Source organism: Melanotaenia boesemani, chromosome 13 (assembly GCF_017639745.1).
Source record: "Melanotaenia boesemani isolate fMelBoe1 chromosome 13, fMelBoe1.pri, whole genome shotgun sequence".
Taxonomy (NCBI): Eukaryota; Metazoa; Chordata; class Actinopteri; order Atheriniformes; family Melanotaeniidae; genus Melanotaenia; species Melanotaenia boesemani.
Window position 1 is genome coordinate 20960 of NC_055694.1, and position 17950 is coordinate 38909.

Here is a 17950-nt window from a genome sequence, read left to right on the forward strand (position 1 = left end):
AAGATGGTCTTAGTGTCGTTAATCAACAAAGGTTTTAGGTATCCACTGGTTCTTTTTTGAAGATAGTGAAGTTTTAGTTTCTTAGGTCTCAGTACAAAACAGATATCCTCTGAGTGGAAGAGAGGGTGTAAGCTGAGAATCCAGCTTAAATAAATTATTTGGGAAAAGGTTCTTCCTTGAGTCATTAAAGTTATGGCAAATGATGAGTAGAAGAACAAAGAAAAAGGGGAAGAGTAGAATTTGAGTCTTGGGCCTTGACGCTACAAGAGGATATAACTGAGAAACTGCATCCACTGCTTTTTAAGGAACATAAATAACCAATAAAGATAATAAATAGACCTTTAATGTGTATTCATATAATGCAAATATATCCAGAATACATATAGTAAACATATTTGGACACAATAACAGTTTTCATACTTGTACTCTTGTTTCAAGTATGCAGATGTGTTACAGCATCAGATACATTGTAGAGCTTTCTTATCAATTGGAAGATTTATTAAATAAAGAGTATATATGTTAACTCGAATAATCCCATCATGCAGACCAGTATATTACAGATAACTTTGGTGTTTACCAAAATGAAGCACATTAGTTCATTTACAAAAGCTGAGAAAATAACTGCATCTCTGTGATCTGGAAACGTGTTAATTCACCATGTTTGAGGCTTCTTATAAAATCTACATCATGAATCGAATGGACAGATTGTCAGGATCACTGTGATTAGGAAATCCCAGTTAAATCCAATCAACTGATATCTGTTGAAACACCATTACTTATTAGTTGGTGATTATCTCAGTTCACTGAACTGGTCTGCAACTGGTTTGAACTTTGATGCAACAACAATCAGAAATCAGTGCACAGACCAGTGAGAAGCTTACGTACCATCATGCAGCAAATCAATTGATCACTTCAAGTTACAAGAAAACTGAAATGCAGATAATCTTTGAAGGTGATTTTCAGTGCAGCTGAACAACAGAGTGCACTTCAAACCACATGTTTATTTCTTATAATAAAGTTTGTACACGAGGAGCAGATAATCAGCTGGTAGCTACATTCAACATGTCCGCTCAGCGTTAAGATGGCTCTACGTGGAATCTGTCCAACATGCTCCACTACTGAAAACACAGAAACACTAAACTCCTCGACACCACCCAACATTTCCATTTTCACATTCTAATAAAACTTTTCATGCTGACAAACAAAAAATATTTCAAACGGAAATATAAAAAAATAAAGTTCATCTGGAAATATTAAAACTTGTTCTTTTTACTTCAAGCTATTCTAGTCTGACCAGTATTTAACTCCTTATTTCCTTCACTGGTGTTTCATTTTCAAGTTAACTTCTCTAATATTTTGATGTCTGATCAGATTAGTCAACTCATTTCCATTGAAACAACAAAATGTTTATCTAAGACTACATTGAAATCTCTGCTTCCTTCCAGTCAAACACTTGTCAACTCTTATTGATCTTCTATATGACTAATGTGTTCACATCCAAAAATAAATATTCACATCTATAAAAACAAAGTTGAATCAAAACCCACCTGAACCTGAACACAACATATAAAAAAACCGGCGTCAGAAACAAATTCATCTCAAGACTTATGGAGATTTTCTGACATGTAAAAACACCCCAACTTTGTGCAGAAGAAAGTTAACTCTTCTTCTCTGATGTTTGTTCCAACACATGCCTACAGCAGATCAATAAATCCCCAAATCCTTCCTGTTAGATGTGGATTGGACCACACATTTTTCCCTTCAAACACCTGAAATTCTTTCCCAAACAGACACAATTGACAAGTTGCTCATATAAAATCAGTCAATCAGCCCTCCGGCATGTGATGTCATTGAGGCTCTAGTGACATCACAGACAAAAGTGATTAAGACAGTTTCTTTATTGGTTATGGTGATAGTTTCTGTTTGCATGATGACAAAGTGATAACAGCCAAGATTAGATAAAACTGCCTTTCTTCTGCATATTTACTGTAGTAGTAGTACTAGTATTTGCTGTATTGGTTGTAGAATATACTGCAGTATATAATGTGTAGAAGTAGTATAAACTGTAGTATTTTGCAGAATCAATTCTGATTGGTTGACACAAAATAGCAGGAACCAGGTTTAAACTCTCAGAATAAAAGCTTTCAGACTTGTTACTCACATGGAAATAAGCAGGATCTCAAAAAAGAAATTCACCTGCAACAACACAGTTACTACAACCATGTAACTTGTTACTACAGATAGGTAATGCATTAATATGGCAAAGTAGGCATTACTACAGCCAAGTAAAAGTTACTACAACCAGGTAAAATGTTACTGCAGGTGGGCGACCATTCTCCATAACTATCTTATTTTATTTCAGGAAAACTTTCATCTGTCAACCCTGAACATAAATAGCTATAATAAATATCCAAAATCTGTGTCACCTATGGTGACATCGTGATATCATCACTAATGTCATTCACCTTTAAACACAGATGGTGCAGCATTTTTTAATCTGTGCAGTGAACTGGAAGACAGAACCATATTGGTTCATCTCTGCATTCGGAGGTGAAGCCCTGAAACATGCTGCTCTCTGATTGGTCAGGTAGCTGCACTAATTATTGCATCTGTGTAAACAGCAGGTCTCTTCTTCTTCTTCACTTTATTAACTGAGAACGTTTCTTGCTTCTTTTACTTCCTCTTCATCTGTGGTCAAAAACTTCCTGTCCTTTTGGTTGCCTGGAGCTGACTCCACCTCCCTATGATGTCAGAAGAGCAGACTCCTCCTCCTTGTCACACCATCAGCTGCACAGACAAAACAAGAGTTCATGTTAGAAACCTGTAATTCACCTGATACTGTGTCGATTTGACACGTAACATCACATGATAAAAGTGCCTTTTACCAGGAAGCAGTTTCAACATTTCCAGGTTATTTTCTAAAATTAACCTTTTTTTTATTTAAAATATTTATTTAATTCTTAACAAGAAAAAAAACAAAACAACAAAGACAACATTTTAACACCTGCATAAAAAGGAGCAGAAAGAAGAAAAACTTATATTCACCACCATCCCACACTAAGAGAATACGCCTTCTTCTCTTCAGTCCACCATTCCTATTCTAGATTAGATTACTTCTTAACTAGCAGCTCGCTGAAGTTTGCTTCCCTCTGGACGTACATCCCCGGACCCCTCTTACTTCCCGCTCTCTCTGTCTCACACACACACATGTAGGGAGTTAGGAGGCGTGGAGCCATGCGGGGTGGAATGGAGGAGACCATTCAGTGGTCTCCTTGGATGCACCCCGTGGCGACTCGCCTCTCAGTTTTAATTGCACCGAGACACCAAAACACAAGAAACACAACACACAAACAACACCTGGGGGGCATGGCATGCGGTGCATGGCGGGCGGGGCCGGCTCCCGGCTCATTGCAGTCACTGTCCCTCAATTTTAATTGCACACAACACACACTACATAAACAGTCAGGAGCAGGGAGGGAGAGGGTATTGGGGACCTCTCACACCCCTGCTCCCCCTGTGTGTGGCTGGGGGCGGGTCAAGGGGGGGTGCTTGGGGCTCGCTGTCCGCTGGTCCGCCTGGCGTGTCCCCCACGGGGCATAGTGGGTGGGTTGTGTGTGGCGTGACTGTGTGGTGGTGAGTGATTGTGGGTGCGGCACAGGGGAGGGTGTGAGTGTGGGGTTATATGGGGTGCAGATTGAAGTAGGTGGGGAGTGGGGGGAGGGGGCCGATAGCACCCTGGTTCCCGGGGTGTGCGGCTGGAACATCGGGGTGTGTGCTGGCCTACGCCGGGTGGCTGTCTGGGGGGGCCTGGTCCTCCTAGGCATGTTGCTGGCCCTCTGCCTTTGGGGGGTGGGGCGGCCACCTCTGGGCTCCTGGGGCCCTGGGCCCTTCGCTTGGGCTGCCCTGAGTGGCCGGTCCCTGGCGGGGCCGGCGGCTGCTGATCTTGGCCCACTGGGGCCTGTGCCCCGGGACCGTGGGGGGCTCTTGCTGGGGCTCTCCTCTGCCGCCCTTCGGGTGTGGCTGGAGTTGTCTTTGTGGTGGGGTGGCTTGGGTTGGTGCTCCGGGTCTGCTGCTGGGGGCCCGGGCCTCTGGCCCTGGTCTGCCTCTGGCCTCCGTGGAGGCGTGGTCGCATTTGCATGATCTCACTCACCACTCTTCATAACTGATCACTCCTTGTTTCTCATGCTTGTTTCTCATGCTCTTCATGCTGACACAGTCACTGAGTTGTCTAGTGGGTTTTAATACTAAGCGATAATAATTAATTTTTTTTTTTTTTTTTGTATTTTTCCTGTGAGTTAGTATCTGGTCGCTGTTATGTCTTTTTGATTTGGTTATTATTTAAAAACTCTTAATGATTGGCAGCCCTGTTTTTTCTGTGTGTGTGTTTCTGCTTTTGTAAAAGTTGTAGGAAATTTTCTGGTGTGTTCATGTACAGGTGTAACAGTTTGTTGTCTGGTGATGGTGTGGATTGAAGGGTCGTTTCCTTCTGTCTGTGATCTTTTTGTCTCCTTTCTTCTTTCCCTTTTGCTCTTTTCGCTATTTTCCATCTTTTTTTGTCCCCTCCGGTCAGGTCCAGCAAGATTACATAGATTCCATGATTCAAAGTAAATAAATTAATAAATGAATCAGATTATCAAGAGGAGCCTTACCTATAGGCCTCCCCTTGGCAGAGCAAATTTGTTCAGCACGATACAGCAAACAGATTATCAATTTGCTTGCTATGATGCTGGACAGGACAAGTTAAAAAAAAAAAAAAAGAAAAACTTATATTATCTGCCCCTCTCTCACAAAATAATTAAACCAGTAATAACTGACTTTTATACTAAATAGACACAATACTAACAATACCCCAACAACTCAGTTACTAACCAGGTGTACTGACTCTAGTTGAGGTAAAAGGGGAAGCGCTGCATTGCACAGCATTTGCACACTCACTTAACCCAACCCATTGCATGTATCAGGGACAAATACAAAACAAACAAATACTTGCTTGCTGCAAAGTTCCACTGTGGAGTCGGCTCCGGTGCAGTTTCCACTCTCGGGTTACTTTCAGCACAGAACAGCAACAAACACAACATTTTCAAAATACGAATTGCCCGCCAATACCCATCAGCTGCCTCTGGAGTCCCACAGGCCAAAAAAGTCCAATAGGACTCTTTCAACTTGACAGCATCCCTCACTGCTGGTACCCACCAACGAGTTTGGGGGTTACCGCCACAACAGGCACCGACAACCTTACTGCCACAGTTCCAGTTGGCCGACTCAAAAATGGAGGCACGGAACACAGCTCACTTGGACTCAATGATACTGGTAAATCACTCTGCTCCTTCCGCTCTCTAAATGAGGACCAAGTCTCTAAACTTCTAGTCAACTCAAACCCATGACCTGTCCTTTTGATCCTGTTCCCTCCGAAATCCCGCAGAGCATTTTACTTACAATCAAAACTGCAGTAACCCATATTATCACCTCCTCTCTTAAATCCGGTGTCTTTCCCTCTGCCTTCAAGCAAGCTCGGGTTCCTCCGCTGCTGAAGAAACCCACACTCAACCCAGCCCAGGTTGGAAACTACCGGCCGGTCTCACTGCTTCCATTCATGTCTAAACTACTAGAGCGTGCCGTCTTCAGTCAGGTCTCACAGTTCCTCCAAGACAACAACCTGTTAGATCCATATCAGTCTGGCTATAGGCAAGGCCGCTCTACTGAACCTGCTGTTGGGGAAATTTCATATTATTCCCTTTATTATATTGTGTCTACTGATCACTCTCAGGGTAAACAGGTTGTTTAGGTTCTTGGTAATTAAGTTTAATACTGAGTAGCCTGTTGCTATCATGCATTCTTTAGAACAGTTCGCTCTGACCTGTGTGACTTATCTGATACCAGCCAGGCGCCTCAGGATGACCCAGCAGGGCATCCTGGCCTTAATGTCACTGGGGTTGTTTACGTGCTCAATAAACTGAAAAAGCTCATTAGGTTTGCTGAAGTGTCTAATCCTGTGTGAGGAACAGACAATCTCTTTGTTTGTATTTCATGATGTACTGTGACGTGATCATTCTGCTTAAAAGATGCTGCATGTATGTTTCTTATCAGATTCTGTTCAGATCTCTGTGCTGTCAGACCTCTGAGCAGTCTCTCAGGAATTGCAATTCTATTCTTTCTATTCTTCCTATTCTTTCTATTCTTTGTATTTTATTCTGTGTTCGAATAAACTTGTAATCATTCTTCACTTCAGAACCAGACTCCTCATTCCTTGACAGAGTAACTTTTCTTGCCTCAACAACCTGGTGTCAGAAGTGCTCCTGCGTGGTCAGTTTCGGGTTTTACGACGGGTGTCTGATCAACCTGAGTACGTCTCAGCTTTTGTTTTCTGGGGGACTCCTCGTGGATCTCCTTACTGGCCCGCCAGGATCTCGAACATCTTCCATCCTGTCAAGGAAGTCTGGTGAGTGAGAAATTACTCTAGGATTTTAATCTGCGCTCACGCGCACACACACATCTCTCCTTTTCTAGAAAAGTAGGAAGACGGGCAGCCGGGGGATTTTGGGAGCTCCGCTTACTAGGAGCAGGCCTGGAAGTCTCATTAGGAGATCTGGGCAGGTTAAAATCCCTTCACAAGGGATTTTGGGAGCTCTGTAGACTAGAAGCGGGCCTGAAGGTCTCATTAGGAGATCTGGGGCAGGTTAAAATCCCTTCACAAGGGTGTGAGTGGGTCTCTCGCTGGAAAGCAGTGAGATAGGGCGGACGGATTAGCCGTTATTCCGTATTCTACAGAGACGTCTGTAGTCTAAGGTGTGGGAATATTCCTCCCCGTGCTTAAGTGTAAACATGGGTAATGTAAGCTCCAAAACACCGGCGATGCCCCGCGGTGAACTCTTTGAGTTCATGGAACGTAAGTATGGGAAGATGTGTGTGGAGGTGTGTGCGGAGTGGATTCAGAATGGTATTTTTCCAGCCGAAGGCTCTTTGAGCCCGGCGGCATTAAAAATAACTAAAGAAGGATTAGATAAGATGAGGGACAAATTAAAATCACAGAAACGGGTGAAGGTCTCAGATTGGGACCGCTTAGAAAACATCAGGCGGGTTTAACAAACTGGCTCGCAGAATGTGAGCGTCGGCAGAGAAAACAGAATGCCAGAGTTCTTCCTAAACTTACTGAACCTGCTTCCTGCTTTGCTGCCGTGCGGACGCTTCCTGCTTTGCTCTCCTTTCTGCTTGCATTTTTCTTCTTTTTTTCTTCTTTTTTCTTATCTTTACCGGCAAGAAATTTAGGAACAAGGACTCCTGGTCACTTATAAATCACTGGAACGAATATATTTTTTGATAAATTTAGTTGATTGCCATCGGAGAACTAGTGGAATGATGTCTCCTAACCCTGCAGTATCAGTGAGCTGCACTGAGTGTGAGCAACTTTCTTTGAGTTCCACAGTTGGAGAGGAGGATTGAAACACTGCAAGATATTCGTGTGAATGAAGAATTTATTGACTCTGTAGTAGCTTCTGTACATGCTACTGAGTTGTCAAATGGATTGACTCACATCTTCATACGCGAAGGCATGTCGAATGTGGAGCCTGGCTGATACACTTCCCTGGATGTGTTCAAATGACATTGGAATAGCTGAGGAAAATCCCAAACCGGACCATCAGACTGATCTCTCCTTCTGGAACACTGTTGGTGCCAGACCAAAGTCATCAACCCCAGCAAGAACCTGGTCTGATGTTGTTCGTCGCAGAGGTAAATCCAGCAGGAAATTTAAAGCTCCAGCACTCACTCCACCACCTGAAGTCTCACTGCACAATAAATATGATGTGTTGAGTCATATTAAAATGAATGATGATGAATGTAATGCAAGGATATATCAAAATTCAAGAAATAGCCCTAAAACTCAGCCCAGGGCTAACCAGACCAGGAGGAGAGGCCAAAATTCCACAAACAGGAGGACTAGAGAAGCTATCGGCGCTTCCACACAAAAACAAATAGACACAATTCTGATTGGGGACTCCATAACACAGCATGTGAGGATGGCAAAGATGGAAAATCTAACACTTTTTGATACATCAGTCAGGGAGCTGACAGAGATGTTGCCCACCATTCTGTCTTCACATCCAGATGGTATGAAGATTATTGTCCACACAGGGTCTTTTGATATTCTGAGGAGGAAAATTGGCTCTGAGATCCTGAAAAAAGACTTTTCTCTGCTGTTGGAGAGACTGTGTCAATTGGGAGCACCATGTTTACATTTCAGGACCCATTCCTACAGCGGGTAAAGGAACTGAACTTTTCAGTAGACTTCTTGGCCTGAACACATGGTTATCAAACGCATGTATCACCCATGGGATAAAGTTCATTGATAACTTCAATATCTTTTGGAACTGTAAGGAGCGATTCAGACCTGATGGTGTGCATCCAAATCTAACTGGATGCAGATTACTTGGTGCACACTTGCGTCATGCTGTTGGAACGGCAAACCCAAACATGAGTGTACAGATAAGAGCGAAGGACACAGCAGAGAAGCGATCAACTCCCAGCTCTCCCCCCTCACCAGACCCTCTTCTCCACATCACCCAAGGTCTTAAAAGGATGTCTCTATCCAGGTCTGAACCCCAGCGACCACCATCTACCAAGAAATACAGGGCTCCCCCCCCTCCCCCTCCTCATCCTCCTCTTAGATCATCTGTCCTGGCAGACCAGGGCACGGGAGGAAGTGTAGGTGGTTCACAGAGCAGCAGAATTCACAACAAAGATAACATGCCATGATGCGTTCAGGGTCCTTGCTGTAGTTTTGCTACTACTGACAGCTGTTCTGAGATCAAGCCTGGACCCAGTAGGATTCCTGTGTTTGTAAAATAAGGAATCGAACACGGTCAGTTTGTGGGGTGAATCGATCTAATCTGTTAACTGTACCTTGTATAACTCAGAATACAACAGAGACTAGTGTAAACTTCATAAAACTAGCTGTACTAAATGTTAGATCTCTGTCCAACAAGTCACTGTTAGTTAGTGACTTCATCATTTCTCACAGTTTAGATTTTCTTTTTCTGACAGAAACATGGTTAACAGAAGACACAAGTGCTACAGTTCTTAATGAAACAGCACCCCCTCATTTTAGTTTTATGAATAAATGTCGAAACGGGAGGAAAGGGGGAGGAGAAGCTGCCTTATTTAAAGATTCATTCCAGTGTAAAGAAATTTCATTTGGTGATTTTACTTCTTTTGAATATCTTAGTTTTATTTTAAGGGGCATTCCTAAAATCCTATTTCTAATCATCTACAGACGTCCAGGACACTGTGTAAATGTTATTGATGAATTTTCTGAATTATTGTCGGTTATCTCTACTGATTTTAACCATTTCATCTTAACTGGGGATTTTAACATTCACATAGATAACATGATGGATGGTAATGTCAAGGAATTTTGTTCCATATTGGACATGTTTGGTTTGTGGCAACATGTAAAAGAACCGACCCACATTCGAGGTCACATTCTGGACCTGGTTATTTCAAAGGGTGTGGAAATTTTTTCTGTAGCTGTCACTGACTTGGCCTTGTCTGACCATTTTTGTATTTTGTTTGATTTACTGATCACTCAGAATGTTCAACCAACCTGCTTCTCCGTTAGAAAGAGGTACATTAATGAAAGAACAAGTGCTAAGTTTGTGGAGGCCATAGCTATGTTACCAACAACCAGTGCTGAGTCCGTTGATGGACTCCTGGATCATTTCAATCTGAAAATCTTGAATGTAATGGATGCTGTTGCACCGATAAGAATCAAGAGCAACTTGAGTAAACAGAAAACACCATGGAGAAACACCACTGTGGTTACCAGCCTAAAAAGAGAATGCAGAAAAACTGAGCGGAAATGGCGGAAAAATAAACTTCAAATTCACTATGAACTGTACAAACAAAGCCTGCGTAACTATAACAATGAGCTGTGAAGGCCAGAGAGCTTCATTTATCTGAAATGATTAACAGGAATGTCAACAATTCTCGCACTCTGTTTGCTATGATTGAAAAACTTACTAATCCTCCTAAACAGATAAGCCCTGAGCTCCTTTCCACTGAGAAATGCAACCAATTTGCAAACTTTTTTAGCCAAAAAATTAAAACAATTAGGCAAAATATTAATTCCACACAGTCAAACAAGAAAATTAGTCTGTGCCTAAAACCTGGAAACAATTCTGCTGTCATGTCGCAATTTAAAATGGTGAATTTAAAAGTCCTACAAGAAACAGTTTGCCATTTGAAATCAACAACATGCACTCTGGACATGATACCATCCGACTTTTTAAAAACAGTTTTTACCTCAGTAGAAAGTGGTCTCCTACTGATAGTTAACAGCTCACTGGCATCAGGCATTTTTCCCAAGTCACTAAAGATAGCTGCTATTAAGCCACTCCTAAAGAAAAGGACTCTAGACGCCTCTATAATGAACAACTATAGACCTGTCTCTAACCTCTCTTTTATTTCCAAGATTATTGAAAAAGTTGTATTTCACCAGCTTCATGACTTTTTAAATGAAGGTGGAAATCTTGATAAATTTCAGTCCGGCTTCCGACCTCATCACAGCCCTGAAACAGCTCTGGTCACAGTGTTAAATGACATTAGGTTGAATACCGATTCTGGTCAAGTATCAGTCCTGGTTCTGTTGGATCTCAGTGCTGCGTTTGATACTGTAGATCACAGAATCCTGTTGCATAGGCTTGAAAACTGGGTTGGACTTTCTGGAGCGGTCCTTAACTGGTTCAGGTCCTATTTAGAAGGCCGGAGTTATTTTGTTACGATCGGCAGCTATGAATCCGAGCGAGTGGCCATGACTTGTGGAGTCCCCCAGGGGTCAGTCCTTGGACCTCTTCTGTTTAACTTGTATATGCTCCCTTTGGGTCAAATATTACAGAACTATAGCATTAGTTATCAAAGTTATGCAGATGATACACAACTTTATGTGTCTCTGTCACCAGATGACTGCAGTCCAATAGACTTAATGTGTCAGTGTCTGGAGCAAATAAACACCTGGATGAGGGAGAATTTTCTACAATTAAATGAAGACAAAACTGAGATTATTCTGTTTGGTAGCAAAGAGAAGAGGGACAGCATTGGCAAACACCTGGAGACTCTGGCTTTTAAAATCACCAACCAAGTTCGTAACCTGGGAGTGTTGATAGACTTAGATCTGACTTTCAGCAGCTACATCAAAGCTTCACTAAGAAGCTTTTTACCAGCTCAGAAACATCAACAGAATTAAAAGTTTAGTCTCCCAGAAAGACCAAGAGGAACTCCTCCATGCATTCATCTCCAGTAGACTGGATTACTGTAATGGTCTTTTAACAGGACTTCCTAAAAAGAGCATTAAACATATGCAGCTCATCCAGAACGCTGCTGCTAGAGTTTTAACCAGGACTAAAAGATCTGAACACATCACACCAGTTTTGAAATCTTTACACTGGTTTCCAGTCAGTCACAGAATAGATTTTAAAAGCCTTCTGCTTGTTCACAAATCCCAGAACGGTTTAGGCCCAGAATTCATCTGTGATATGTTCAGAGAATATAAACCTATCAGAGCTCTTAGGTCCAAAGACTCTGGTCAACTAGTCCAGACCAGAGTCCAGACCAGAGTCCAGACTAAACATGGAGAAGCAGCATTTAGCTGTTATGCTGCAAACAAATGGAACAAACTGCCAGTGGAGATTAAACTTTCCCCAAATGTAGACATTTTTAAATCCAGGTTAAAAACATTTCTTTTCTCATGTGCCTATGCATGAAATCTGCACGGTAACTTTCTTACCTTTTTGCTTTTAATCATTTTAATGTAATTTATTATTTTATTGTGATTATGTGTTGATTATGTGTTGATGCCTTTTACTAAATATCTGTAATATCTTTGTTTTATGTAAAGCACTTTGAATTGTCCTGTACATGAAATGTGCTATACAAATAAACTGCCTTGCCTTGCCTTGAACCTACACAGACTGACCTACACCGACCTGACAATAGCCATGATAAGCGAATGACAACCTCTGTTGCTGTGTCTCACTTTTCTCAGCTGAAAACTAACTCATTGTATCCTCTCTACCTGCATGTCCACCATCGGGCCCGAGCGGCCAGAACACCTCATTCCCGTGCCCAGACCTGACGATGCTGGGAGCGTCTCCGGATCCAGACTTGGATTGCCTCCCCCCAGTCCCGCCACCTCCTCCCACTGATCACGATCCATCCCTGGCGGGAGCTGCTGCCCCTGAACTGATACCGCCCAAAGCCGAACAGCAGCCCGATCCGCAGACCACAGAGGAAAAGAAAAAGTCCAAAGCCCCTCACAAAAGCAGCAGAACCTCCATTGTGACCCTGAGGAAAGATGGCCTGAACACTGATTCCACCACTCACTCATGCCCCATGGTCGAAGTGGCTGGTCCGACTGGGACCCATTCTGGTCTTCCGAACATGGACAGAGACCGAGGTCGCTGAGATCCGACCCAATTGCCCCTTTGACCTCTGGGCCAAAGTTTGCTGATGAGTTTCCTCTTTTCTGCTGCTAGAGCTGCTGAGGGGGGACAAAGAGCTGCACCTGGCTGCTATGACAATGTATTCAGCTCTGTCTGGTCCAAACCTAAACGGGGCCAGACGGCATGACTTCCTACGTGGACGTGGGCGTGGTTCTCGAGGACGTGGCTGCCATCACGACGCATGTCATATCTGCGGACAGCTGGGACACTGGAAGGCTGAGTGGCCACGTCGCCTGCAAAACGGGGGCTGGCAACTTGCCCCTTCAGATTGACTGGGTGGGGGGGGGTGTGGCAGCCAAGGATGGATCCGGGCCGACGCTCCACATCTCTGGGTGACGTAACTTACACACACAAAGTTTTGACCCAGTAAATGAAAGCTCTCCTCTCCTTTTCCTCCTGCTCTGCTGCCAGCACACAGACACCCAATGTAAACAAACTACAGATAACACAACACACACACCCAGCTCCCCCACACACACACACCACACACACCCGCTGAAGGTCACAACACTGATGAACACGTGCAGTTTTCCCTTGCTCTGTTGCAATGAAGAAACGCTTGCTGTTTCCTCTGACTTTGACTAAATTAACCATGCCATCTCTGTGCTCGAAAGCAGATGCATACCGACGAAGACTGGGACGTATAGCAGCGAAAATACGCATTTAACGGCTGAGGCCTACAAGATTTTCCCAAACCTACAAGTCGAGGTGTCGGGTAAGACCGTTGAATTCATGGTAGACTCTGGTGCAACTACATCAGTTTTGAGGGCTTCTGAGTTTCCTGTGCCACTTAAGATGTCTGGTAATTTTGTGCATTCAATCTCTGCGTCTGGGACCACCGTGAAAGAATGGTTGACCGCACCCCTTGGGTGTAATTTACTCTTGGGGTGTAAATTTAAACATTTTTTTCTGCTGTCTGAAGTTGGTCCGGTCAACCTTTTTGGGTTGAGATTTGATGTGTCGGTTAAACATTTGTCTCACATCTTCTCCTGATGGAGTGAAAGTTATGGCCAACCCTGACTCCGTCATCACAGCATGGACACACCCCCTGGGGAATCCTGGGTGCTATTGTTTGGAGTTCCCGAGCCCAATTTTTTCTGCAGCAGCTGACTGAGGTAAAAATCTTTCCCCCTCTGTCTCCAGCCCTGCTCAGAACTGTGTGCATTGCTAACATCTCACGGGAACCCGATGAGAGATTTGAAACACAAAGGTTTAATCATTCTCCAGAAACTTTAAAGGTGTCATCTGTAAAGTGGAATGAGCACGTGGCTGCAGCTGTGTTCAGTCTGACAGAAGAACAGAAGGGATGCTTCCTGCTTCCGCATTCCATCCCGCATGCTCCTCCCTACAGCTATGTGAGTGAAACAGGGGTAATGCATGTATGTGAGCCGGCTGGTGTAAATGTGTGTGACTCTGAGTCTGTGTGGCTGCAGGGTGATGGATGGGTGTGACTGATGACGTCAGCGTGTTGTTGAGTGTGTGTGAGAAGGCCTAAGACTGGAGTTCTATCCCTCTTGAACCTGCAGTGATGTTTTTCTCCTGCTGTGAATCCAGCTTGAAGGACACCCCCCTTTACCCCGTCTAACCGCTGACCCAGGATCTGATAAGATGGTTTCTCTCTCATTCCTACAGCTGAAGCAGTGAGAGTGAGTAAAACCTTGTTCTGCCAGAGGTGTAAAGGGCCCATACTGATCCTAATGTGCATTTATGGAAATACTGAACAGCAGTTTTCCTGCTTGGTTCTGTGTGGGGATGCGAACGGCAACTTCCCTGATTTCCTGTCAACTTTAAGTGTGTGCGTAATTCGCACCAAAACTGCTTGTGTGTCTCTGGGTCCCGATTAATTTATTTTTGCTCACAGTTGGGTTAAGTTAAGGTTTTGAATCTCTTGGTACCTATAATTTATAATAAACCAGAAACAGCTCCATTTTGCTCTTAAAAAGGCTGCATAATAACTTTGAGCCGTGGTCTCATGTGTGAACCATAACATGCTGCATTTAGGGGTTATTAGAAGCCACATCCACATATACTGGAATCATTTTCTTTGGTATTGCTCTATCATGGCTCATTGCTAAGTTAAAATGGATAACATGGCTCTTTGAGATCAAGGTCTCAAACATCTATAAAAAAGGGAAAATACGTGCTATTTTTACTTTAAAGAATAAACACTGAAGGCCTGATCTATATTTCAACCAAGCAAACTAAAGATCTGAAATCTGTCTAAAAATGAATAAATGAATCCCAGGCACTTTGAGAAAATGTTGATTAATAAATGGGAATAAAAAAAAAATTAAAGTAAAGTTAAGGAGCTCCTCTTTTAATGGTCACCAGATAACCAGATGGAAATTAGTTAAAGTAAAAGAAGGGAAAGTTTAAAAACTAGCTCCACAAACCTACATTAATATGGATAAAACAGTTTTTTTGGGTTGTTGTTGCTATTTGAAATAAAATGGGAAGGTGCACTGTAAGAATTAATACAGAGATGTACCTGGAGAAAATACAAACTATTTCATAATAATCTGATATCCATGGATGTTTTAAACTGATTCTCTTGGAAAATAAAATACAGAATTATAAAAGAACAAAAGCGAAAAGCTGCTCAAGCAAATTTGGCTGATGATGGACACATAATTAAAAGCAATTTAACTTGATTTAATGTCCTTATCATCTCAGAGTTTAATAAATTGATTAAGAAAACTCCAGCAGACTTCATGTCTTTCCAAAACTATGTGATATTGGCCTTTATGGATCCTCCTACATGCAGGGAAAATCTACCTGCTCTGATTTGGCTTTTCTGCAGAACGAGTGACGTAACTGACAAAGTTCTGACTGACCTGAACAAACTGACGGACTTTACTCGACCTTTTCCTTCCAGCAGGATTTTCTCCAGGACGCTGCTCTGCTTCCACACAGGGATGGTTGCTGTGTTTCATAATGCTGCTACTCTGATGTTATTAACCAGAAACACCTTTATTTTCCTGATAAGCAGGACTGATGACGCTGATCTATCTACAGGAAAAGACGTCTATACTAAATCTCTTTTAAATATGTGTGTGTACATTTTGAAAAATCAAACATGATTTTGACACTTATGACATTCTGGGATAAACTTTTACAGGAAGGATATTATCACCATGGATACGGGTGCATGTGCTGTTTTAGTTCATCTTATCATACTGTTGATGATGCTGCTTTCACAGGGGTGATACCGGAGCAGTAGCCTTCAGGATCCAGTCGTATAGTTTGGTCATTTCATAATAACTTGTTTTTTCTAGATGACAGGAACAAGCAGATGTTGTAATGGAAAATATCTGATGTGTTTATGTTGGTTATGTGCATGTATGACACTGTCCTGTGGTTTGAATGAATGTTGATGTGTTTTAGATTGTTTGTTGGTCCACATCTTTCTCTCCTAATGCTGGTTGCTATGGCGACGCAGTCACCGTTCTAAAAACCGGACGGTAAGCTGGTTTTGGACGTGTCTCGGGTTGCTGAGCTTAGCAGGCACCGTTACTCCTGTCTGTCTCACTCCGCCGTCTCTCGCTTGATGTCTCCCTTCTTCTCCTCCTCGCTCCCTCTCTCCTCTGCTCTCTGTTCCTCCCTCTGCTTTGCATGCTGACGGCTCTCTACCTCCTCCTGACCTACAGGAGGATGTGTAACCGGACAAGGTTGAACCTCAGTCCATTTCAGGTTCTCTCTAGCAGGCCTCCTGGTCTTGGAACTGAGCCGGCCCTACCTGGAATCGTCATTGGTGAGGATTCAGTGTTGGTTTATTGCGAAACCTTTTCCTTGTGCTTTCTGAGGCTTCACAGGATCAGCAGCTCTCCCACAACCAGCTGAGAATGGGTTTCACACACCGATGCAGAATGGCTGGATTGTAGGTTGTTCGTGACGTGTTTCCACGTCCTGCTGAAACCGTGCGCCATTCGATCCGTCCCGGAGACTGGGTCCTGTTTAAGAACCTCATAAGGATGCACTTGTGGTCCCAGCGGTTCTGTGGACCCCGTCCAGGCTGGTGCCCATTCCCCGAGGGTGCAGCTGTAACACCTGGCCCTTAGCCTGAGAAGGAGCCTAGCAACTGGACGTCGTGGCCCCGGACAGAGCGGGTGAGCCTAGCAACACAACTGGATTTCCCTGGCTCCTTCTGACCTGAGCCCACCACTGATCTGCCTGTTTGCTGCTTGCACACCTTTTTCCTGCCTAAAGGTGTGCAGTTCATTTCCCCTGTGGGAAAAAGGAATGGAGCCCTGGATGCGTCAACACCGTCTCCCACCTGCACATTTGGTGGTGTTTCAGTGTAGAGGTTGGTGTCTGCCTCTGTTTGTTTTAGCAGCACTGTTTTCGCTACTGTATGTGCTGTCTGCCCTGTCAGCAGGAGTTTCACCTGTTCCCGCCCTCACCTTCACCTGGTACGTTTTCAGTTCCTGAGTTACACAGACTGCGACGCCATGTCATCAATCATCATGACGAACATGATAACTTGTGGTATGCACTTGCTAAGCAGACCACAACCAAAGTGATTAACAGCACATGTTACGTGTGTTCTCTGATCCCTCATGCCACACCGACTGGAGACTGGGGAGCGGCTGGTGCTATCCTTCCTGGCTGCCAGATCAGTGGGTAAATCTAACAGTACACATTTCCTCAATGCTTCTTTGCCTCTGAAGTTTTGTCCATGGATGCATGATTTTTCATTTCAGTCTATTAGGTTTCACAGAGACTTCTCCAGCAACACTGATCACCTGATTTCTAAGTCTGTGATGCCTTCTAGTTCTGTACATGCAGTGGCCGCCCCGTTGTGTTTTGAGATGCCTTGTTTTGATGTGTCTATGCTTTTAGGTGTAAGCAGTACCTGTAATCACACCATCCTTGCTTCATGTGGGTTTTTACTGCTGGATAGACCTCCCTGTAATGATCCTAATTATACGTTGTGTGCAGGAGAGAGTAATGTTAAGTTGTCCTGGTTTGTCCCTATTTAACTCTTCTATCTCCATCTTCTATCTCTTCTATCTCCATCTCCTGAGGGTTGTAGTTGTCCATCTCCTGAGGGTTTTAGTTGTCCAACTAATATGGTTTGGGTTTGCAGTTCAAAGTCCTTTTTGTATCTGCCTAGCAATTGGTGTGGTAGACGCTATCTATCCTATCTCATCCCTCACCTCCGTGTGTTGTCAGATCTTTCAGGGGTTCTCGCTCCTCCTCATATGACTACAAGGGCTCGTATCTCCATCACTAACTCAGTGCTTGGGGGTGTTTTTTCCACACTATGGTACATTTAACAATGCTTTTCAAATGGACGCATTAGCTGTAGAGTTAGAAAGTCTCACTTTTCTGTTTACTAAGGGGTTCGACGTGTTAGATTAGATTAGATAAACTTTATTGATCCCACGGACGGGAAATTCACTTATTACAGCAGCAAAGCAAAAAAAAAGTGAAAAAAAGAAAGAATAAATAGGTAAACT

The 17950-nt window shown here is 43.4% G+C and overlaps 1 protein-coding gene across 3 annotated transcripts in view; it reads right to left on the reverse strand.

Moving 5' to 3' along the window:
* Positions 1-325: 325 nt before the first annotated feature.
* LOC121652349 (cyclin-dependent kinase 16-like) overlaps positions 326-17950 on the reverse strand; it is an 83251-nt gene continuing 65626 nt past the window's right edge. For all 3 annotated transcript variants that reach the window (XM_042005094.1, XM_042005092.1, XM_042005091.1), the window contains one exon: positions 326-2787. In XM_042005094.1, coding sequence (XP_041861028.1) covers positions 2750-2787 — 38 coding nt within the window. In that variant the 3' untranslated portion in view covers positions 326-2749. The remainder of the gene's footprint in view (positions 2788-17950) is intronic.